Consider the following 24,070-nt stretch of genomic DNA (forward strand, 5'->3'; position numbering starts at 1 on the left):
AATAGGGTTCATCTCGGAATAGTGGCCCAGACCATCCTCGGCACCAAGGTGGGGACGAAATCCAATTTGGCATGGGTAGCATAGATAGTGCTTGTCGAGTCACCACTGAAGGCGTGTGGCAATCATCCGTTCCAACAGCTTCCAAATGGTCGCCGCAAGCGCTATTGGTCGGAGGTTGCGGATGTGTGTACTCGGTTTACCGGGTTTCGGGATAGTGATAACATCCGCTTGAAGCCAGGCCGGGGGGATCGTACACCTGAGCCAAACCTGGTTGTACGCCTCTAGGAGTCCCTCCAGAGAAGAACTGTCGAGGTTTTTGAAAGATTCAAATGTTACTCCATCAGGGCCGGGAGTTTTGCGGAGTGCAGCCGTGTCAATGGCCACGGTTAGTTCCGCAATTGTAAATGGTGAGAGTATACCCTCGGTTGCTGCTTCCAATGGCGGCGAACCAGCAACGGACGGAAGTGTGAACGGAGGTAGGCATGATGGCTGGGTCGAAGTCAGAATCGGGGAATAAATTATGGTCCAACGTATCTGCAAATTGCAACGAACTCTGGTTGGACGTAAGGAAGGCTGACGCAGCAGAATCTGGGGATCGTGATGATCGCTCCAAAGAATGGAAAATGCGTCATGTAGAGCGTAGTCCAGAGTGAGGCCCTAACGAAGCGCACATGTCAAGCCAGCGCTCGCGGGACAGCCGGCATTCATGGCGACGAGCCGCGGCTGTGAGCTGTTTAAGGCGGATTTGGCAAGTCGGAGAGTTGGTATTGCGACAAGCGAACACTTCTGCCTGGCGGCGCTACGCCCACAGCTGAAGGAGGCGCAAATCAGGGTTAGAGTGGCTCTCGTCAACCCAGTTTACAGTTGTAGAATCTTCAAGAGCCGTTTGTATGGATGATAAATGATCCTCTGTGAATGTTGATATCTGACTAATTGACTTCCGAAACTCGTCTCACTTGATAATATGGCATTTGCGACGTAGGCGACGAGAGGGTGAAGATGAAATATCGAGGTAACTGGGATGATGGTCGCTACCACAGCAGTCTGGCTCCCGCCGCCAAGTAACAGCCGATGGACCAAGCCACCAAGCTATATCTGGGGAAGGTGGAGGCATACGAGTAGACCTGGAGCGGCGAGTTGACTGGGTCCTGTCGTTAAGAAGTGAAGCAAGCATGCTCCATGATCTTGAGGAGATCTGAACCTCGCGCACTCGCCATGTCAAAGCCCCAGGCTGGGTGCCGAGCAACAAAGTCACCGGCGATGAGGATGGGAAAACCGGGATGTTGCGCTCGTATATGCAAAATAAACCCAAACCGAACACGCGGGGCATAACCACTGCGAGGACGCACATCGCAGGATACCAGGATCAGTGCACAGTGACATAGTTGAACTTTCACAGCAACGGTTTCTTGCCACGGGGAGCACCAACTTTGAAGGTCAATGGCTTGCTGGGGAAGGCGCGTGAGGACATATACCACTGCTTTACCCGGTGGTGTCGGTGGGGCGTTACGGTGGTCAATGATTGTTTGAGACGCATAGCCGGTAAAAAAGGGGATACGGGGTAGTCCATTCACTTCCTTCACTTCCTGAAACAGTAGCGCCCATGCACGAAGTGAGCCTAGCGAAGGCGTTCCTTAATTTCACCAAGATTTAATGGCAGAGCCCGACAGTTCCATGGTAGTGTAGTGTCCTTGCGTGTAGTTGCATGTACGCAGGTGCATAATTTAGCGGAGGCATGAAGAAAGGAGCGAGTGTCGGATACTGACGAGATCTAGGCTGCTGCGGGTAAGGATGCCGGGGGAGGCGGAGGCAAGGGAGAATTTGACAGAGCAGGTATAGCTTCACATGAGCTCTCTGTTGCAGCAGCATGCTTTAAGCATCTCTGTGCCAGCAACTGGGCCCGATGACCAGTCCAATTTGCAAGCTCCGTTTGTAATGCCTGGAGACGAAGATCTACCTCTTCTAGGGCCGGGGAATTCTGGTCGACCTCTTGAAGACGGGATCGCTGACGACGTCGACGCAGTCGCACCACCTGGCTGTATGAAACCGAATTCATAGGTGGTGTGGCAGAGACCGGTTCTGGTAGGTGATCTGCCGTATAGTCGTCGTCATTGGAAGCTAGGAGTTCGTACCGGTTTGAAAGCGGGAGCCGTTGATCAATCTGGGACCTCGGGGAGGTCTTCACACGCGTACGTGGCTCGGCGTTAAGCTTCATCGGGCACTGCCTGTCTGTGATATCGTGATCATCAGACTTGCACAGCCCACAACGAAATTTAGGGGTATTTTCATTTTCAGCAGACGCGTTCGGAGTCGCCGAGGTTTGAGCAGGCGGTGGATTTGGGCTAGAGGTGCGCATGCGACCCTGGTGCAAGCATTGATAACAGAATACTGGTCTCGTCTTGTAAGGCCGGGGGCGAAGGATGCATCCAATGTATATGAATCGCACCGGTGGTTCCGGAGGACCAAGAACAGTCACGAGGCATGTACGACGACTGCAAGATACCGGGCTAGGAGCACTTGGTGCGTCTCGCATCGGATGGTGTCCCGGAGCACGTCGGAGGGCTCAATGGCATCGACGCCCGAGACAACAAAACAGCGGACATGAGTACCACCTAGGGTGTAAGCTTGTCCCGGCAGGTGAACTTCGGGGGATACGGGCATATGAGTGAGACTGTAAAGCTTGTGAACCGCCTCTAATGACGCTACCCATACAGAAATTGAGTTGGTATCTCAGTGGAAAGTGTAGCCATTGTGACTTTGAGGATGCAGACATGCTGATAGCATCTGTAAGAGAGCTTCTGTCGTGATTTGGCAGATGTTGAAATTCTACTTCGGTTTGATGGCCACGTTGAAGGAAGCTGGTTGAGCATCTTTAGTCCTTGATGGGACGCCAGCGGGATTCAGGCGGCAGGGAACCTTACTGTCAGAGTGATTACGGTTGCCTGCTGGAGTGTCCGTCGGGGCATTAGCGTCCTCGGACTGACGCGGCACTAAGGTTAAAGACTCGGTGCAAAGGCGTTTGTCAGGGGGCTCAGCAGAGTCGCCAGTGACATTACTGGGCTCTTGAGGCACAGGAGGTTCGCTGCTAGAATCCATGGGACAGCTGTTGTCGCCTTGGGGCGTCAGAGGCGTCCATGTTAGAAGGGTGACGCTGGACACCACTTGAGACGCTGGCTCCATTTGCTTAAGCAGCTGGTCCTGAAGTAACGCCTGCTTGCGGGACCCAAGAAGGCCTTGCGCGCAACGGCACCCACCGCCCGAAGAGGAGGTTAGGCCTAGCCTCTGCTTAGAGGCGATGCGGTTGTGATGCTTGCTTTTAGGGACATTCCCGGGGCAGGTTACCAGCTGATTGTGGTTTACGCGATCACAGGATTTTAAAACATCTATGAATATTGCGTCTGCGTTAAGAGACATGTCTACAGATAGGGTAAGCGCCCAACTCCAGCAGTTTGGTTTGGCATAATCGGTTATATCGAAATTCAAGTTAATCTGCCAACGGTAAATATTTGTATTTAAATGAGCCATGACTTGGGTGAATACCATATTGCCGCGAACCATGCATTGGGTTTGTTTATTTATGTTTTGCTTTTACCGCACGGCTGCGCCGGTCTGTGTTATCTGTGTGCCTAGGGAAGCGCGTGTTCCATTCTTTCTTTCTATGCCGAATGTGTTATCTCTTCTGATAGGGAGAGCGTTCTGAACTAACGTGAACAGCCTAGAATAATCTTCCTTGTTCTGGATGTAAATCGACGGTTCGAGAAACAGTCGCGACTAACGATAAAAAGCCTGCAGAGCAGACGCCGCGGCCTTCAATTCCACTCTCCGACGCTCGCCGACACAATTGTTGACGGCTGCTTCGCCGCCTGCTTCACTCCAATAAACGTGCTTTGCCTTCAAGACGATTGCCTCGTCATTTGCTTCCTGCTATCTGGTAGAGGTGCTTGGTACTGCACTTTAAGCCCTCGTCAAGCCGACAAGCGAGCCCAACTCGTGTCAGTCGCTTCGCGACAGCAAGATCTTCAGCCAGAGTTTGGACTGCTTCCGGATAACGGGAAGAAAGAAGACGACTGGAAAACCACCATGATCCTCGTCCCGAAACAGCCCCGGGAACCACCATCGGTCAGCGGATCCCCCGGACAAGACCCTGAGGACTGGTTGGAGAAAGTGGAGCCCGTCCGCATCTTTAACAGGTGGGATGACGAAGAAACCTAACGACTTGTTTTCTTCCATTTAGAAGATACGGCCCGAGCGTGGTTTGAGAACCATCAATGCTCCCTAACAGACTGGACTCTCTTTATGAGCGAGTTCCTCAAAACATTCGCTACCGTCGTGCGGAAAGAACGAGATGCCCTTTTGTTGGAAACGCGCACGCAACACCCCAATGAAGGGGTCGTGATCTTCGTTGAGGAGGTGAAGCAGCTATTTCACCGCGCGGACCCCGAAATGACGGAAGAACAGAAGTTACGCTTCCTGATACGTGGTGTGAAGGAGGAACTGTTTGCTAGACATGTCCGAAACCCGCCCAAAACTGTCGCCGAATTTGTGGTTAAAGCCACAACAATTGAGAAGGCCCTCGAAATGCGTGCTAGTAGTATGACCGCAACTTTGTTGGCGCGGCCAATGCGGACTAAATCGACAATATGAGGATTCCGGCTGATAGCCTACCTGGGACCATCCTCGCAGTAGTGAGAGAGGAGCTGCGGAAACTTCTCCCCACATTGCCGCAGCCCGAAGTAGCTACCCTTACCGACGTGGTTAGGGAAGAAGTGCAACAAGCGTTCGGAACTTCTACGCCACCTGAAGCACCCCGCGAGCCACAAGCTATGACATACTCCGCGGCTGTTCGTCAACCCCGCCCTGCTCTAACACGTCGTCTTCTGCCATGCCAGGTACTTCTTGTCGAGGGACCTGAAGACCGCCTAATGGCAAATTGAAGTGGACAAGAGAGACCGAGAGAAAACTGCATTTATAACCCCGGACGGCCTATACGAGTTCAAGGTGATGCCTTTTGTGCTGTGCGCGGCGCCAGCAACGTTTCAAAGAGTCATGGACACTGTGCTAGCTGGCCTGAAGTGACAAACTTGCCTCGTCCGGGTATTCACCCGGACTTTCGATGAACACCTTGCAAGGTTGGAGTCTGTACTCGAGGCCATTCGTACGTCCTGGGTAACGCTGAAGCCTGAGAAGTGCCGTTTCGCGTATGAGGAATTGAAGTTTTTGCCCTGCCGCGGTGGCTCAGTGGCTAAGGCGTTGCGCTGCTGAGCACGAGGTCGCGGGTTCGATTCCCGGCCGCGGCGGCCGCTTTTCTGATGGAGGCGAAAAGCAAAAACGCCCGTGTGTACGAGATTTCGGCGCACGATAAAGATCCCCAGGTGGTCAAAATTAATCCGGAGCCCTCCACTACGGCGCGCCTCATCGCCTGCGTTGCGTCGGCGCGTTAAACCCCACAATCAATCAATCAAGTTTTTGCCCTGCCCGACCCGGCAAAAATTTCAGCCATTGCGAACTTCCCAAGGCCGAAAGACAAGAAGGGCGTGCGAAGATTTCTGTGACTGTGCGCAAACTACCGGCGCTTCGTCGCCAACTTCGCACGCATTGCAGAGCTACTCACACGCTTGACAAAAGATAGCACGCCTTTGAGCTTGACAAACGACCAAGAAAACGCAATCTGCGAGCTGTAAAAACGCCTGCAAAGCCCGCCCGTGCTCGCTCATTTCGACGAAAACGCCGAAACGGATATGCACACGGACGCCAGTGATATAGGTTTGGGTGCCGTCCTCGTCCAAAAGCAAAGCGGTTGCGAAAAGGTAATCGCCTATGCCAGCAGTGGTCTGTCGAAGAATGAGAAAAACTACTCTGCCTCCGAGAAAGATTGCATGGCTATTATATGGGCTATTTCAAAATTTCGCCCATACGTGTATGGTAGACCGTTTAAGGTTGCGACAGACCACCATGTGCTGTGTTGGCTCGACAATTTGAAGGGCGCCTCTGGCCACCTTGGGTGATGGAGCTTGCGCATGCAGGAATTCAACGTTACAATCGTCTACAAATCTGGCAGGAAACATTCCGACGCCGACTGCCTGTCCGGCGCCCCCGTCGACCCACCACTACAAGAATGCGATGAAGACCGCGCGTTCTTCGAAGTCGTTACAGACAGTGACCTAGCCGCCTAGCAGCGTGCTGACCCCGACTTGCGCGTCATGATCGAATACCTCGAAGGACGCAACCTCGCCGTGCCTGTGGCGTTCATATAAAACTTACCACCATTCAGCTTCAAAAACTCCGTCCTCGTGAAGAAAAATGTCCGCCCCGGAACGAGAACGAATTACCTTCTTGTCATCCCGGCAGATCTTTGTGACGAAATTTTGGAAGCGTGCCATGACGACCCGTTTTCCGGACATCTCGACACATCTCGCACAAATGGAAAAATAAAGGCGAGGGACTACGGGCCCCGCCTTACATCCGACGTCACCCACTACGTCCGGAGCTGCCGTGACTGCCAGCGACGAAAAAAGCCACCGACGAGACCCCCCGGACTTCTGCAGCCGATCTCCGTCCCATCCAGGCTTTTCCACCAGATTGGAATGAACCTTTTAGGCCCATTCCCTACGTCATGATGCGAGAACAAGTGGATTGTCGCAGCGACAGACTACATGACGCGCTACGCAGAGACCGCGGCTCTTCCGAGGGGAACTGCCTAAGGAGTCGCAAAGTTCATAAGTCAAGTTCTGCTGCGACATAGAGACCCTGAAGTTCTAATTACGGACCGCGGTACGGTCTTTACTGCCGAGCTGATGCAATGACTCTTACGCTACAGCAACACGAATCACCGAAGAACGACAGCCCACCACCCCCAAACGAACAGACTAACGAAATTATTGAACAAGACGATTGCGGATAGCTGTCCATGTACGTCGATGTTGAACATAAAGCCTGGGATGAAGTGCCCCCATATGTCACGTTTGCGTACAACAAGGCCATCCAAGAAACTACGAAGATGACACCGTTCGAGCTTGGCTACGGAAGGCGGCCGACTATGACGCTTGACACCATGCTTCCGCACGTAGAAGACGACTACCTCAACGCTGACGTCCAAGGATACGTTGAGCGTGTGGAGGAGGCCCGCCAGCTTGCTCGAGTTCGTACAACGGACCAGCAGCTGGTGGATGCCGGCCGCTACAACCTCGACGCCGAGACGCCGAGTACCACCCAGGTTATTGTGTGTGGTTTGAACTCCCTTCTGAGGACACGAACTGAGTGAGAAGCTTATACGACGGTATTTCGGACCCTACCAGATTCTATGACGTGTTGGCCTACTTACCTACGAAGTGATCCCCGATGGTGATTCCGGCACATCACGACAACGCACGCGACCCGAAGTCGTCCACGTGGTTCGCTTAAAACCTTTCTACACACGATCACGGACTTTTATTTTTTCTTTGTTCGGACTGTCGCTTATGTTAGCATCGGGTCCATTCACTCTTAGAGGGGGGGGGGGTAATGACGCGAACCATGCATTGGGTTTATTTATTTATGTTTTACTTTTAACGCCCGGCTGCGCCGGCCTGTGTTATCTGTGTGCCAAGGGAAGCGGTGCTCCATTCTTTCTATGCCGCATATCTTATCTCTTCTGAGAGGGAGAGCGTTCCGAACTAACGTGAACAGACTAGAATAATCGTCTTTGTTCTGGATGTAAATCGACGGTTCGAGAAACCGTCGCGCCTAAAGATAAAAAAATTGGCCCCGTATCTGCTCCTCTCGTTGCAAATGACGTCAAAAGACGATAGTCTTTATCGACTTTTGCCAAGTAAATGCCCCCTTCGCTTTCCCACTCACCTCTCATGTTGTTTCTGTTGCGTCGCGCTCCTGCCAAGGTAAAGGTTTGATTAAATAATTTTAAATTTCCCGCGTTCCACTACTCCTAACCGGGTGTCTCGATGCCAACGCTGCCGTACGGCGAAGACGCGTGTGAATCGAGGCGCCCTACTTCAACGTTTATAGAATCGCGTTTCCCTAGTCCTCGTGCGTTCCAAGCAGAACGTGGAACATATCTAGTGGAACCTTTCGTAACTCTTTCCACTTGATTTCTTCAATTGCCGCCAGAAGCTATATGGCGCGGGCGACAGCAGGCGACGGCGGAGTGATATTTTTTTTTTCTTCAGTTGATGAGGTATTTAACCTCGCCAAAATCCAATATGTACGATTTTTTATGAAGGAGCGCTGCAAATATCACTTCTGTATTAATTTGTTGTCTTATATATGCGTAATATCTTGTTGTTCTTCAACAATATTGACAAGTATGAACATTACACCGGACTTAGACGGGGACATTTAGCTGTGACTATATAATACTATTGCGCAGGCAATGTTTTACTTTGGCCGGGTGGCTGAATTGAGTCACAGACAGACAGACGGGCAGACAGACAGACAGATATACAGACAGACCAAAATTTCTGGGTTTAAGTAGCCCAAGAAAGACTATCGTCTTTAAAAGCCTGCAGATCAGATGACGGGGCATTCAATTCCACTCTCCAACGCTCGCCGACGCACGTCGAATTGTTGACTGCTGCTGTAGCGCCTGTGTACTCTTTGAGTTGTTAGGGGAACACGAGTTCGCTCCAATAAACGCGCTTTTCCTTCAAGACGACAGCCTCATCTTTAGCTTCGTGACAAAACTCCCACCTCCCCTCGCGGGAACCCCTGTCTAGATGCGACGCATAGGCGGAGCGGCGAGGGGACCGCGTTTTATAGCGCGCATAACGTTGAGGGGACTGCGTTTTATAGCGCGCATAACGTTGAGGGGACTGCGTTTTATAGCGCGCATAACGTTGAGGGGACTGCGTAAGCCGGTCCCAGCCGATGACGACGTTGGCGTACTTGTAAAGCGGCGTGGCCTCTAGGTGTTTGAGCCAAGCGTGGATGTTGCTTCGCCGGAGAACGGCATACCGGTTATATGCGCAGCACGTCCGAAGAAGAGGAAACAGCGGAAGAGAGAGTACTGCACATGCGCCGGCCCCAGCGCGTCTGCCGCGGCTATAACGCAACGTGCCGCGGCTATGACGCAACACAATCCAACACAATCCACTTTAATCCAATCCAACCCAAATCCAATCCAAGCCAAGCCAAGCCATGCCAATCCAATATAATCGAATCCAATCCAATGCCCCTCGCGAGAGAGTGTTTGCTATCGGAGAGGAGAGGGGGTGAGCGGCGGAGAGACGCAGCTGGCGCGGCGAGGAGAATGGGGGAGGGGTGGACAACGCCGACGATGACGACAACGACGACGACGCCGGAGGGACAAGGCGAGTGAATCAGATGCTCTGCATCTAATATGTTGCGCACTGGTTTACATTTTTTGCACTGGTTTTTTTTGCACTGGTTTAATGCCCCTCAAGCACAGGTTTACATGCGTGTTTTTTCAGTCATCTGTTATACTACTTGTGTCTAATGATTCTTGAGAAACTAGCGATAGAAGACTGGCCGACGTTTGAGCGATTATTTTTCAAGAGCATTCTACTAAGGCCATCTGGGTCTGGACGAGAGCTGAGGGGAGAGCGGTCTTTTGATTTCACCACGACATTTTGGGTGTCGTGAAATGGTGCGGGTAGACCACTGCAGGGCACGACATGGCAGGGCACCTCATGTCGGGCACACCCAACTTTTTTTACACCATTTTCGGTCAAGAAGGGTGTAGCGTAAGTGGAAAAAGGTCGTTGGGAGCCCATTACAACCTTTTTCTTGAATCTCAACACTTTTTCGTAGCCCTACAATCTTTTTGTGTAAAAATACGGCGTTGATCAACTTCAACACCCTTGGTTTTTCTTAGGGTGTTGAAAGGGTATGTAAAAAGGGTTCAGCTGTTCATTGGATACGGCCATGAATACATCTATAATTGCACCGGAAAGAGAGAGAATAGACATCTTTAATTTCGAGCTTAAAGGTGCAGGATGGTGAGGGCACCGGCGGGGGGCGTCCGCTAGTCCGGGATGCCCTGGTCCTTGCTGGCTGCTCGTGCCCTCTCTATCAGCATGCGCTGGGTCGAGAGGTCAGAGCTGGACAGCCGGTCCACCCACTGCTCGTACGTAGGACGGGGATTGGGTGTGAGGGATGGGGATTGTTGACACTCCCAGACCAGATGGTACAGGGTGCCTGGCTGGTGGCAAAGGTGGCATGGCTGGTACTATAATACTGTGTGGGGTAGATATGGGGGAGGAGGGTACAGTGCGGGTAGGAGTTGGTCTGTAGCCGACGGAGTGTGGTCGCTTCGGCTCTGGAAAGGTGGGAGTTGGGTGGAGGGAAGCGTTGACGCTCGTGTCTGAAGTGAGAAAGAATGTCCGCGTAGCCATTCAGTGTGTGGGGGGCCTTCTCCGTGTCTTGGCACTCTTCGGAAATTGCCCGGAGGGTGTGTACTCGGGCAGCGGCGTGTGCCGCCTCATTTTCGTCGAGAGACTCGTGTCCAGGGGCCCAAACGATGTCGATGTCGGGAAGTTTCGGGATCGCATTAAGGATCTTGAGGGCGAAGGGTGATATGCGGCCGAGCTGGTAGTTGCGGCATGAGACTTGCGAGTCCGTAATGACTGTAATGTATTCGCTGTTTCTTGTGGCTGCTAGGGCGATGGCACTTTCCTCAGCGGTGTTTGTAGAGATGGTGAATATCGTGGCGGCTGTGACTTCGGTTCCCTGGTGGTCGATAACCGTGACTGCGTGGGCGGGTTTGCGCGTGTAGCGTGCGGCGTCCGTGTAGAGTGTCGTAGGGTTACCTGCGTACTTCTTCGTAACCGCATCGACCCGTGCTTTGCGGCGTGCTTTGTTGTAACCGGGGTGCATATTCCGCGGCACGGGAGCTACACGAATGTGTTGACAGATGTGGAGGGGGACACGTTGGGGCTGGTCTTCTTTGGGCGGCACCGGGTATCCGAGGCGTGTAAGCGTGTCTCGTCCGGTAGGTGTCAGCTTGAGACGGGTGATTTGGGAACAACGATGAGCTTCGTGCAATTCTTCCAAAGTATTGTGTACCCCTAGTTGGAGCAACTTGCGCGTGGATGTTGAGGGGGGCAGCCTAGAGCGAGTTTGTAGGCTTGGCGGGTAAAAGTATTGAGTTTTTCTTTTTCGACGGATTTGAGAGCCAGGTATGGTGTGCCGTAATTTAGACGACTGATCAGTATTGCTTGAGTTATTCTGAGAGTGTCCTTTTCCTGAAGGCCGTAGCGGCGGTGGGCGATGCGTCGCACGAGGTGCGTGAGTTGTGTGAGGGTGCGTTTTAATGCACCGTAAAGAACAAGACATGATTTAATACCCTAGTCTACTCTTAAGAAATGTTCAAAAGCAAGTGATCGTTCGTTTTACTATACGGTGCGGTGCACCCCATGCCCAAAGTTTAGGTTTGGCACGTGAAATATCAATTTGAGCCTTTACTATAAAATGACGATAGTTGTGTGCGAACAGGGTGTTGAACGACAAAAACAGGGGTCGCTTTTGTAAGGTGTTGAAACGGTGTGAGGTTTTCAGTTGGAAAAAAGAACAGCGGAGTAGGTGGTCGACCCAGTTTCTTCGGGTGTTGCAAAGTTTTGCTACGTTTGCTAGGCTTCGCGATGTTGTTGCCATGCTAGGGTAAGCGCTGAGGGGATTATCAAATCAAACTGGTTTATTAGGGACGCACTTGGGCCCGTAGACAAGAGAACAACAAGTAACGTTGCACGCTGCTCGGCGTCTCACACACAATCCCCACGCGTCCATCGCCTTAGCCGACCTCCCTTCCACACGTGGTGGCCCTGTTCATTTGATCATGGGAGGGGTGGCCGGGTGTGGAATCGATGGCTTGTGCGTCACGGCTAAAAAAGGCGTGCGCCTGTGGAAACAGCTTAGCTCTGGAGTGATTCCCGAACAAGCGGCAATATGTAGCAGGTCCTGGACAAAACATCACTGGGGAAATTAGTAGCCACCGTTGTCCACAGTGATGACTGACCCACAAGCACGGTGGTAAGCTCGCGCGCGTAGCCCCTGAGTGAAAAGAGAGAAGCGGAAACTCTAACCTGCCTTTTGCAAAAGAACGCGTTGCTTTGCTGGGTGGCTACTTTTACAATATTTGTGGCTTCACGTCGGCAGGTGTACGCTGCCGAGTCAATTGGCGCAAACGAGTCAATTGAATTAGAGATAAAAACATCACTTGGGCAATACCCGCCACAAAGTGGGCTGATAATTATTCAAAAACCGTGTGTAATTCTATAGTAATTTGACATGAATAAAACTAAAAACAACCACGAATTCGGATATGTCTTTTACTGAGCAACACATCGCAGTGGAAATGTTATTTTATTTCTTGCAAAGAATGCCCCGTTTTTCTTGTCCACTTTGTTAAGTGCAAACTTGGGGCTAATTTAGAATAGCATGTCCTAAAAAATGTTTGTACCAAAGTCAAGTAGAATTTCTCCAATTGGACAGTTTGTAACAAATATTGCACCATTTATACGAAAAAAGATTGTTTCATCACGCTGTGAGCTGAATACTTGAAGTTCGGTCCCTGCGGGCGTCTAAAAATATTGGCGTGATCCGCTTCCTTTTTTCAGTGCCAGTTACACTGACGCATTGCAGTGTTAACCAGCTACAAGAATTCTTTCATATCCCTTCAGGCCCATCCAACATGAAAGGGGTCGTAAAGAATTGAGCGCGCATCCGCACGCATCGCTGTGACTGTCGTCGAAAGACGATTGTTCCCTGCAACCACGGCCACTTAAGCGCCTTTGCGGTGATCTTTGACCACCGACCATGCTGTTTTTCCTGTGTCGGTTCTCCCGTGATACGTGCAAAAAAAGTTTACTAAGTTCAGTTCACTGTTCTCGCGCTAGCACAGCTTGCGTTTCTTTTCTATAAAGTTATCGTTAGAGTTTTGCCCGTGTTTCGAGCCACGAACTCCAGGCTTGACCGCAAGCTCTTCTTGAAGTTGGGGCAAAATAATGCTTCTAACGCGTTTGTTGCGTTTGCTGTTGCACACATTACGCCCACGTCTATATTTAATAAAACAGCACTGCCAGTATCAGTTATGTAGCTGTGTTGCTTCCAATATGCGCAATGCTTACTTGAACAATGCTGACGTATATCAATCAAGCTTTCAACAAGATATATTACTTGGGCAATGTTTTGCACATGAGAGCAGACAGGCATACAGACAGCAGACAGACAGACACACACAGACAGACAGACAGACACACAGACAGACAGACAGACAGACAGACAGACAGACAGACAGACAGACAGACAGACAGACATGAAGGAAAGCAGGCAGCCAGGTAGGCGCACAAGCAGGCTAGCAGGCAGACGGGCAGACACAGTTGACGGATGGAGAGAGCGACGGATGGACAGACGCGCGTGCGGAAGGAAAGACAAAGCAACAGACGCTTGGAAGGACAGATGGATGGACCCGCAGACAAAGCAAAATTTAAATTTGAGTAGCAAAAGAAAACTGCCGAATAATATTACAAAGTACCAAAAGTTCTGGGAGTTGATTTATTATCTTAGAGAAATCACAAACAGCAAGTTGGCAAGTTGGGAGAGTTGGTTCAAGTTCATGATAAAGAAACAGGCAGCGCAAGAACAACGAGGCTACAAACCCCGCGCTGTGTTTGTAGCTTTTCTCGTCCTCGTCGTTCTTGCGATTGTTGTTTCTTCATGGAGAATAACAGCGCGTGAACGGACCCTGCAGAGCTGAAGAGGCACAGCCAATGCGCTTGTGTTTGCTCGTACTTTGCTCCATGGGTGTCCGCATTGTTTTTCCAAAGATAAAAATTACGCCCACTGAAAGGCCATTGTTTTGGTTTCGCGGGCCTCGGTAGACTTTGTCGCCGTTTCAAATATCATACCAGCTTAGTAAGCACCTCACCCACACCAAAAGCCCTGGGCGAGAGATCGCGTATTAATTAGTGGTGCCTCAACCAATGCGACCACGCCCAGTTTCTGTGAAACATAGTGAAGTAGAATATACTAGATCTAGCTCGCTGTTTGTTTTCGATGACTCTGTTTTAGTCATCCATACGCTCCACCTGCAGGTTTTATTTGTTCTCACGCATCAGGTTTCTCTGGCGTCAGCCTTAAAGGAGCCATGAAGAGAAAACAAAAGTTTGTTTTTTCCGAAAGATTAGGTGTTTCATGTACCCTAAGCGCTTTCCCGGAAGCAAATGATGCTTTATTCACTGAGAAATAACGCAGTTTAAGACAAAATTTTAAATCTCCCGCTAAATTGCACATTTCGTGACGTGAACACTGGCGTCATACGAGCAGGTCCAGGAAACAGATACTTAGCATGTCGACTGCATATAGCACCCACACGCGGGAATCAAACAGGAACCGGAACTCGTGCCGAAACCGAGACGGCGGCCATTTTAAAAATACTAGTAAAACCTAGTGCACCCGCAGCCCTAGTCATGGAATCGCCTGATCCGGAGAACAAAACTCTCGCCGAGAAGCTCGGGCTTGCATTTAACAACCTCACACCCCTTGGACGCTCAATGCTTCTAAGGGCACGAGCGGCAGGAGTTGCGGGATACGCGGATGGACCGCAAAGCGACCATTCCGCGATAGCCACAACAGACGAACGCCCAGCCGTCGGCACCGCTGCCTCGTCAGCCCCGTCGTGACGGACGAATACAGACTGGTACGTACATGCCGTATTTTTATTATGGTTAATAATAGTTCAATTTCAGTAGCAGTATCGCTTATGCCAGTTGGCCGGTGTCGTGTATGAAAAGCCGTTCGCGCGAGCTCTCTGCTTCGACCCGAAAGATTCGAGCGTCAATGCGCGGTGTGTACGTCATTTTCCCCCTCACGGTCAGAGCGCTTTGACGGCGATTTCACGAAGTCAGCGACGAGCGCCAGCATGTCCCAGGAGTGAGCTAACGTAAGGGTCCCTGCCGTAATCGCTTCCTCGGAAATGAAGCGAGCACACCCGTACTTCCTTTAGCTCTCTTTCTCCTCCGTTTGCAAAGTTCACAAAACGTAGCCACTTGCTTCGCCGAGGTTCATCGTTGGGCAGCACATGAAAGGAGATCTCCTCACCGGCAGCGATGTCGCACTCCCTCGATGATTTTCCCGTACTACATGGGCATTTTAAAACGTAGCAACGAAATTTCATTGTAAAGTACTTGAACAAACTGAAGTTTTTAGTGATTGTAAACTGGAAACGAGCTCCTAACAATAGCAGCAAGCCAACACCATTCCGAAACGGCGACGACTGTCACTAACTCGTCGCTGCTTGCTGTTCCTTACTCCCCTCGTTTCTATTTTTACCTTTGCTGGTTGGCGATATGACGGCCAACCTTCTGTGAAGGGATTACGATACCAAGCAAGGTCGCGGCTGTGCGTGCCGGGACGGTTTGTTGGCCCCGAAGAGCCTCGAACCCGAAAATTCGTCTGCGCGACGGTGGCGACGGCGGCGGCGGCGAAATGTCGAGTTCGGCTGGCGGTAGTTTCGTACGCATTGGCGTACACACTTGCGTGTTTATTCGGAACTTCAACCGTTTACTCCACCGTTATTGGTGTCATAAAAGGAATGTGCAGCATGTTTAACGGGCATATAGCTCACTATGCAAACTGGTAAGCCCTGCCTAACTTGCGTTTGCTTTTGCCGGCCTCCGCCAATCGCAGAGCATTCTCGTGTGACATCATAGGTTCTGTTACGGGAAATGAGCTGGTGGGTCGCATGTTCATTCCTTTTTTTCCTAATTATGTAGCCTATTTGAGCGAAGTTCGTGTTAAAAGTGGTGTCAGTATGGTTCTAACGAGGCAATCTTTCGAATGAACCAAACTTGTGTTTTCTCTTCATGGCTCCTTTAAATGTCTAAGTATGCGACGCACCGTCGTTGTCGTTGTTCGTTTTGTCCGGTCAAACAAATGGCCGCCACTGTCAAGGGTAAAAAAAAGCACGTGCTTTACCCGACATAATTTTAACCCGGATAGCAGGTCAACATAATGTCAACAGCTACATGCCTGTGCGTTCACTTGTGCTATGTAGCGGTGGATCTCTGTCCTTTTTTCTTTGTCTTTTACACACACATACTTCAAAAATCAGCTAGGAATCGGCAGCGTTGGAAGGCGAATGTGCCTGATTTTTGAAAATCACAACAACTGGAAGTGGGGATGCAAAAACTAGAATATCGCGTGACGTGTGACCCATGAACGGCAGGGCAAATGAGTAGGACAAGGTGCACTCCGGCCGCACAAACCACTGATCTTAGAGAAGCTGTGTTGTGAGCCAACTTTATTGCTAAGGTAACGGCACCGCAAGGGGCGGAAACGACAGCAAGGAGACAGCAGCCGATGATGGTGAATTCGCCCGGGAAATTCGAACCAAAGACACTGAAGCGCAAAGGAAATCAGGGAAGCAAGTACCAAGAAGCAGTAAAGAAGTTGTTTAAAGTACCACCAGTTGTTACGTATCACCAGGTACGCTGAGTCATTCTTGCTTACACAAAAAGTATGCGTCGGAAATTTTAGTACTTCAAAAAACACGTGCCAAAAGAAATATGCCCCTAAAATTCGCGGAACTTATATCATCATATTTGAGAAATGCACACGAAGATTACGGCGGGGTGTGCATTTGTTGTCAAGAAAACTTTGCGGGTGGTGAAGGATGGCACGCTCCTGCGACTTTGCGGTTTGTTATGATGTTATTCGCCGCTATATTTTCAACTGTTTTTGTTTTATTGATAAGGTGCTGAAAAAGTTAGCAGAAAATTGAACACGTTTCGCCTGAAAAACGATCATCTGCTCATATAATGGCACTCCAACAATAACAAGATCTACTTATCGTAATTGTATTATTTAAATACTAACAGTATCATTAGCAGTGTTGATGGAGGAATAATTACAAATCCCGATAAACTTTAAACACTTTTTATGCTTCGAGTGAACGCACCCCTGCTCTTGGTAGGTCTTATAAAAACAATTCCAGACCTTACCTTCCTCCGCGATTCTTTGCTGTGCCAGATATGCAAATTATTTTAAGTCCAAAGACATCAATATAAAGGGGAAGATATTTTTATAATATTCTACGTTTCAATCTTCCCTTCAGAGTTTTTTTCGGGTAGAAAATATGTCTTTTTGGCGGTGTCAGGGTTGTTTCAATAACGTTTTGGCCCAGAGAACTAAAGAAGTCGCTTTCGGCCAAAATGAACTCAGATATACCTACCTCCGCGGCATGCCTGAATGAAAAATAACTTCGGCTTTCCTTGAAGAGCCGGGCAGTTGTTGTTGTCGAACAGATCGTAGATCTGCTGTAAGTCCACACAGTAGCCATCGGTCCCGTATAGTCCCTGTTCGTGCCCATGTGACGAGAGTACAACCACTAAGCACTCGGAGTTTCTTTGCTGCTTTTCCGCTGCCACCTCCTTCAACACTTCTTTGATCTCCTGCAAGAAGCCAGTAGTGACAAGTATGTCCTCTTAAGCAAAAATGTAAGCAACTTAAGGAGTATTGGAAAGAGATTCGTGGGACCTTAGAAAAATTTCACAGAAATGCTACCCCTCCTCGGTGGTCGCTGGAAGCTTTCTGGGACCCAACAACCCCTTTCCGCCGGTGCCTGTTGGGAAGGGGCGTATATATTGTTCAAGAATGTTTACATCTGCATTGACATAATTAGAGAGCTTTTAGCGGTTATGCATTTTATTTCATTGACAAAAACGTAACTATTCGGTAACATAAAATTTTGTCCCCGTATACTATTGTGAGGAAGACGCCAACTCTAGTAAATAATTTTGAGGACGAAGCACCTTAGGAGCATGTTTTACCGATTCCTATGGTAGAGGAATCAACCACACTTGTTTCTCTGCAAGCAAAAGAGCAAGCAACGTTTTTTTTATCGCAACGCAACAATTTAACTTAACGTAAGATTATTCTTGCACTCTTCGTGCACTATGTTGATTTCTTTGTGTACCTTTTGTGCGGTCAAGGAGCCTTTGGTGCACGTTTTTATTGTCTTACTACTAAGCAGTAAATGTTTTGGGTGCTGTGCAACCATAAATAAGTGTGTATGTGTGAGTGAGTAAGCAAAATAGTGCGTGTGTGCGTGCGTGCGGGAGGGCGGGCGTGCGGGCGCGCACACTGAACTTTTCCCTCAACATTCTGCAATCCGCTCTTCTGCCGAAAGGTGCTGCCGCCCATTTATAGCGTGTTTGCTAAGGCACAAAATCTTAACACTCATGTAATGAGGAGGAAAAAGCGCCGTTCGGAGTGTTGTAAGGCCACTAATTTCGCATTTGCATTGAAGTCTCCTTATGTGCTTTGATAGCGAAAGCTTCGGATACCTCCAGAGACTTGCTTACTACTACACTCCAAATATTACTCTACAAACGGTTTTCTTTCTTTGACTTTTGGTGCGAATTACATTGATATGTTTATTTAGCACTACATCAAGTTTGCCCCTGTTGTTTCGTTTTTGTTTAGTTGTCTTTTGAAGCAAATGATTTCGCCAGGCATTTTCAGAACGGAAACATTTGAAGATAGGGTTGTGGTAAAGAACTGGTGTACCAATTTAACACCCCGGATACAATACCACTACGGACTGAAATATGTTTTCGACTTACTCTTTCCCTTGGCTGTTTTAACCTGTACTGGGCAAGAACGACAAGGGCTTATCTCTCAGTGGAGCACTTCATGGGTTTTCTTTTAAAAACCGCGGCTGGAACGGCACGTGCTTAATTAGCGAACAGATCTCTAGAATCGCGATGAACGGAATATACTCTACGTGAGGCGATTCACCAATATTTTCTCTGGGTAATTGCGTCAAAGCAATTACGGTTCTCATGCCGTTGAAGGGGAAGCAAAAATGCGCTGAAGAACGACAAGCGACTATCACTTGTTCCTACAGCGCAGGTTTTGTCCGCGCGCTCACGTCATGTCAAGGTGAAAATTTAGTATCGACAACTAAGGACAACCACAGTGATTTTGCATTCAAAAAAGCGTAAGCAAAGAAGCAGACGTAAATGCAACAGCGAATGTTTGGTCAATAAGGGCATGAAAAGGGTGAGGACTACGCGTACACAAAAGAAGTTCGAAACTTGACTTCAGCCTGCCCTTTGTAGGGGAGCGCCTCGTGTGTGGACGCACAGTACATTTATAAACGAAGTCGCAATATCTTGGAATGTTGATTGTGAGCGACAAGAAACAACCGTACCCGCCTAAAGAAGGAAAAGTGAGAGTCAACAGAAAGTTAACAGAAGCCAGAAGGAAGTCGATGGTTATGGTTACAGTAATACAACATGGTCAAATTATACAGTGAATACTCACACGTGCTGTGAGGTTACTGTGGCTCTGGACAGAAAAGTAGAGTGCCTCGAAGAGCTCCTCCATGCGTTCCACATCCAACTTAGTATCTTCGCGTGCAGATCTATCTTCAAAGTAATAGATGTTGATAATTATACAGAATCCTCTTGGCTTCCGCGTCATGTTGTACACCTGACATGGGGTAGTAAAAAATACAGCTTTAGGGAAACATCAAAAACATAAGCACAAATGCCAAACAAACTATGCGGATTCAACAAAATTAATGCAGTTCCGCCGAACGTTAAATCTTTGAAGTCCGTCGCAGTGATTCGCTACAAGGGTTTTGGCGACTTCTCTTGATTACTTTCACTATCAGCCTGGCGTTGATACCGCAAGAAGTCAGGAGAGGGCATCTCAGCCCCTGAAAAGGTTTAATAAAGTACAGTCAATGGAGTTTCAATATTTTAAATAAATATTGCGTCACTTCGTAACACTTTTTTTTTCATATTTTCGGTCATCGTCTGCTTATTTGAGGCGGAAACACCTCAGCCTCTCTGGCTACTGCGCATCCCAAAAATCACCCCTAACAGTGTTCGCGTACCAGGACCGTTTTGCCTCTGTTGCCCAACGGGTGTGATGTCGCCTTGTTAATGGAAGGTCCGCATGTTCGATCCCGACCAGGGGAAGCGGTAATATTTCCGAAGCCCCTGTTTGAGTGCTTTACGCGTTACGTTACGCATTATCAAGGTGGCTTGTTACCGTGACCCCGTACGAGCCACCACGACGAGCCGGGCCCCTAAAGTGCTCCACACTTACAAAACGGTTAATTAGCGGCAAGGAAGCCGAGAATGGCGCCTCTTATTGGAGCACCGGCTTCAGGTTCTTTTTGCGCGAAAGCGCTAGCTAACCCTACTAGTCCTCAGGCCTCAGGCGCCAGTCCATGCACATGCTCGAGAAAACGACGTTGGAGAGGATTTAAATTAGGCTCTTAATATTGCCACCATTTTTAGATGACGTTACAGCAGTCTTGCATATGCCGACACTGGCAAGTGCGCACGGTGCATCGGAGGATGTTAAACAAAGTCTCTTCCAGCAGAGTGCGCCCAGGGCGAGTTACCATCACGTGAAGCACAATTCAAGGAACAACGGTGCGAGTAGCTAAGTGGTGCGGACGAAGCAGCGTCAACGTTCTGGTTCCTCCTCTGCTTCGCTGGCCATCCTTCTTTACAGAGTGGAGCGGAACTGAATTTGGTAATTTTAAGGTGATGGTAATTGTGTGTGCTTTGTAGAAGTCACTGTATATGTAGAACAAAAAGCGTGCTTTGTACATGCCGTAGTTTAAGTTCATCAATGAAGCGTACCAAAATTGCTGAGCACAGAAATCCTCAGCAACCGCCATCCATCAAATTACCAGATCAAAAACGCTTCCTGGTGCGGTCATAGCGTCACCGGATATGCCGGGAGGCTGTACTAAAAATGCTCAAGCATGCTAGGTGAGGCTCCGTGTTACACAAAACAGCATTTCCTCACCAGACAAGAATTTCGCAACATTGGTTGAGTACATTTGCACAAAGTTCTCCTGATGATACATCACACTATAGGCCTTCAGGCACTCGATAGGCGTGGCTGGAGATTTTTGGGAGACGCTTTCATCCTGCAGTGGATACAAGAATGATGGTGAAGAGGATGAGCACATAATCGCCAAACATTGTGAATTTTGCTTACGAAGATAACAGGCGAGGTAGAGGGCTAGCTGAAAGATCTTTACGTCTTTAGCGGGCATGTCCGCTGTTTCCTCCTCTATAAACTTCTGTCCAGCATTGGCCACAAGACAAGGCTGTCGACTGACGGGAACCTCCTCACCTGTGTTGAAGCTGCGTTTGACCAGGGTGGTTCAGAGTTAGGATCGACCATCTATATAAAGGGATCCGTTAGGCGAATAAGTCTTCTCTTGTCCTTTAAAGGAAAATTGAGGTGGAACTTATAAACAAGATCCTTAGTACTGCGTCAAATTTGCGTCCGTGTATTCGCTTTTGCTTTTTGTCCGTTGGAGCGAATTATTAGATCAGCTTTTTTTCTGGTACACCGTGTGTAAGCCCGCTGCGAAATTCTCGTTATGTTTACGGGCGGGACGCGAAGTCGGTGGCCGCCGAGGGCATGCTTTGCGTTCCTTCCCTTTGTGCGGAAGGAACGGGGGAGCTTAGCCCGAGTAGCTTTGTTGCGCTGGTCTACGGTCAGCTCGACCGGGAGATCTCAGCGAACGGCGGATGGGTGCGCAGTGTCGGCGCGGGGTTCGCTCGGACAGCGCTCACGCCGCTATTATGGCTTGCCGACATTGGGGAGCGGATCGGGCATCGTCAAGGCTGACGAGCTGACGGGAAGGGAAAGGATGCCATGCCGTCTCTTACTGTCAAAAAGGCGCGCGGCGTAGGCTTTGGGGATTTGCAAAGCCGTGTGGTCCGTTTATGGTCATTCGCCTCGAGAATGGTCGCCTGGGCTTAGAGCAGCTCTTCCCGCGGGTCAGGCGGCGGACGTCCCTTGGCCTGGGGAGAGGATTTGCCTCGACTCCCTCATTGTGTCGGCGAGCGCACGCAGTCAAAGGCATGGCGGCAGGGTGCAGACACCCTAAGATGATAGCCAAGACCGGTTTAAGCCATTCGGCTTTGGCCTTTGAGCAGATGCTGCCCGCTCAACGTAATGGCGTGACTACTTCTCGCGGTATGCGACATTGGGTAGCCAAAGCCTTACCTCCGCTTGGCGGTGGCAACAATGTACGCGGGAAGCGTACTAGGAGTTGCTTGAGAGAGAGAGTATCGGGTCATGTGAACGCAGTGGGCGGCATATTTATGATTGGCTGGTTCTTTTTTGCTTGTGTTTTATTTGTTTGGAGTGCACCAATCGCGGCTTTGAGAGCTGATGTCACCCTGACGTCAGCCCAAATATCCGTCTGACATCATGTGAAATCTCGCACCAGCGGGGGCGCCGCCCAAATCCTATAAATGCTAGGAACCCCATTACCGTAGGTCGGATTTTGCTTCTTGCAGGCGCTTCTGCTATGCCGAGTGCTCTTATAACGCGCTATTGGCTGTGCCGAGTGCTCTTCTAAGATCCAACACTTGGGTCCATTCTCGTTTGTAGGTAACCTGTACCTTCGGCTATGCCGAGAGTTGTAAGGAGTTACCCAATTTTATGTATATATTGTAAATTTCTCTTGTAAATAGTACTGCTTATAAGCTCCATGTTATACCGTATCCAATCCTTCGTCTCATGGCTACCGGAGAACAGCAACCACCCAACCCATCGACTCCTCGACGGCCGCCTCCGGTGGCTTAACAGATCCGCGGCCGCACCGGCGAACATCTCGCCTGGTCCTCATCGGCTGACGGCGGTACCATCGAATATACCTTTGGGGATGAGTGCGAAGAAAAACTTTACTGGCGCAGTCAGACAGGGTGGTATCCGGAGGCCATGGTACGACACCTGCATAGCCTCTGCGATTCGCCTCGGGCGAAACGACTTGGCAGAACTTCATCGCGGCGAGATCTCGGATCGTCGCCCCTGGCTGCGGAGCAGCCGAACGTCGACAGAGCCACAACCACCCTGGCTGGAGTGACCGCGCGACAGCATCACCAAAAAGCCTGGCGTGAACGTCGAACTCCAGAAACCTCGAGCGACCGCAGCCGGCTAGCCACACTTGACGCCGCTAAAGTGGGTGAGTCTCCCCTTTTCTTTCGCCGCTGCCACTGTTGTGTCTGAGCTGTGTGTGGGTCGTAGATAGCGGATTAAATGGCAACGTGTCTGGCGCGGAGGAGTACGAGTGTGTGAGTGGCGGTAGCGACATACAAAGTGAGGTGCTCTCAGAGCGCAAGATGGAGTACAATTTGAAAATGGCAAAGGAGCGCTGGAAAACGCTAATCTGGATCTCGCTCTTGCGAATAGGGCCTCTCGATCGCGTGAGCTACGCCCAGCTGGCAGTGCGTCTCCGTGCGGTAGGAACAATGGTTTGCGGTACCATGCGAAAATGCTGGCAGGCGCATTCTCAAAATTCCCTATGAACGCGGAAGTACTGATATGGTTTGAATAGGTTGAAAGCACACTCTTGGCATACGAAGTCCCTAAGGAGTTCTGGGGGCAGATAGTGTTTCCCATTATCACCGAGAGGGTCGAGTACCTGTCAACGAGACTAACCCCCGCTCCGCACCGCGACTACGAATCGGTCAAGGAGGTGGTACTTGACGAGCTGAGGCTTTCGCCCTTAGAATACCAAAAGCGGTTCCTCGGGGCCCGCAAGCGTAAGTCGGAGACGTAGAAAAGCTTCACCACCCGCCTTTGCAGCTACCTAAACTTCTACGTGGAAGCGAGAGGTGTGTCAACCTTCGAAAAGCTGTGGGACCTGCTCGTGGCCGATCAGCTGAAGAGCCTTTGAAATACGTGAGACTACGTCAAGGGGCCAGCTTGTTCGACGCATCAGAGTCCGCGAAGCTGCTGCAGACCTTTAATGGGGCCGCAGGAAACAAAGACGCTAGCGCTGGGACTAACGTGACCAACGGGAAAAAAACCGGCGACTAAGCCAAGCGGTGACAACCCGAAGGGGCACGGAAACCTCCGCAGGGGCCCAAGACAAGGTTTAACGAACAGAACAAGGGGAAACCTAACGCGTACTTCGAAATCGGCCCGGAGGGTCACCTGCGCCCAAACTGCTTGCGTGTCCGGGAGCGACAGACAGCCGAGACAAACGCACCGGCGCGTACAGAGAGGCTAATCGCACGGGTCGCCACCGAGGGACCCACAGGCGTGGGGGATCGCTTAACGAGCGTAA

At 50.1% G+C, this 24,070-nt stretch overlaps 1 protein-coding gene across 1 annotated transcript in view; it reads right to left on the reverse strand.

Moving 5' to 3' along the window:
- LOC144146580 (uncharacterized) overlaps positions 1 to 24,070 on the reverse strand; it is a 119,555-nt gene that overhangs the window by 14,415 nt on the left and 81,070 nt on the right. The window contains exons 9-10 of the mRNA XM_077678523.1: positions 17,180 to 17,399; positions 2,504 to 2,642 (exon numbers count right to left, since the gene is read on the reverse strand). Of these exons, the coding sequence (XP_077534649.1) occupies positions 2,504 to 2,642; positions 17,180 to 17,399 (359 nt within the window). The remainder of the gene's footprint in view (positions 1 to 2,503; positions 2,643 to 17,179; positions 17,400 to 24,070) is intronic.

Source organism: Haemaphysalis longicornis, unplaced genomic scaffold (assembly GCF_048455015.1).
Source record: "Haemaphysalis longicornis isolate Haplotype H1 unplaced genomic scaffold, Haemaphysalis longicornis Haplotype H1 scaffold_7, whole genome shotgun sequence".
NCBI classification, from domain to species: domain Eukaryota; kingdom Metazoa; phylum Arthropoda; class Arachnida; order Ixodida; family Ixodidae; genus Haemaphysalis; species Haemaphysalis longicornis.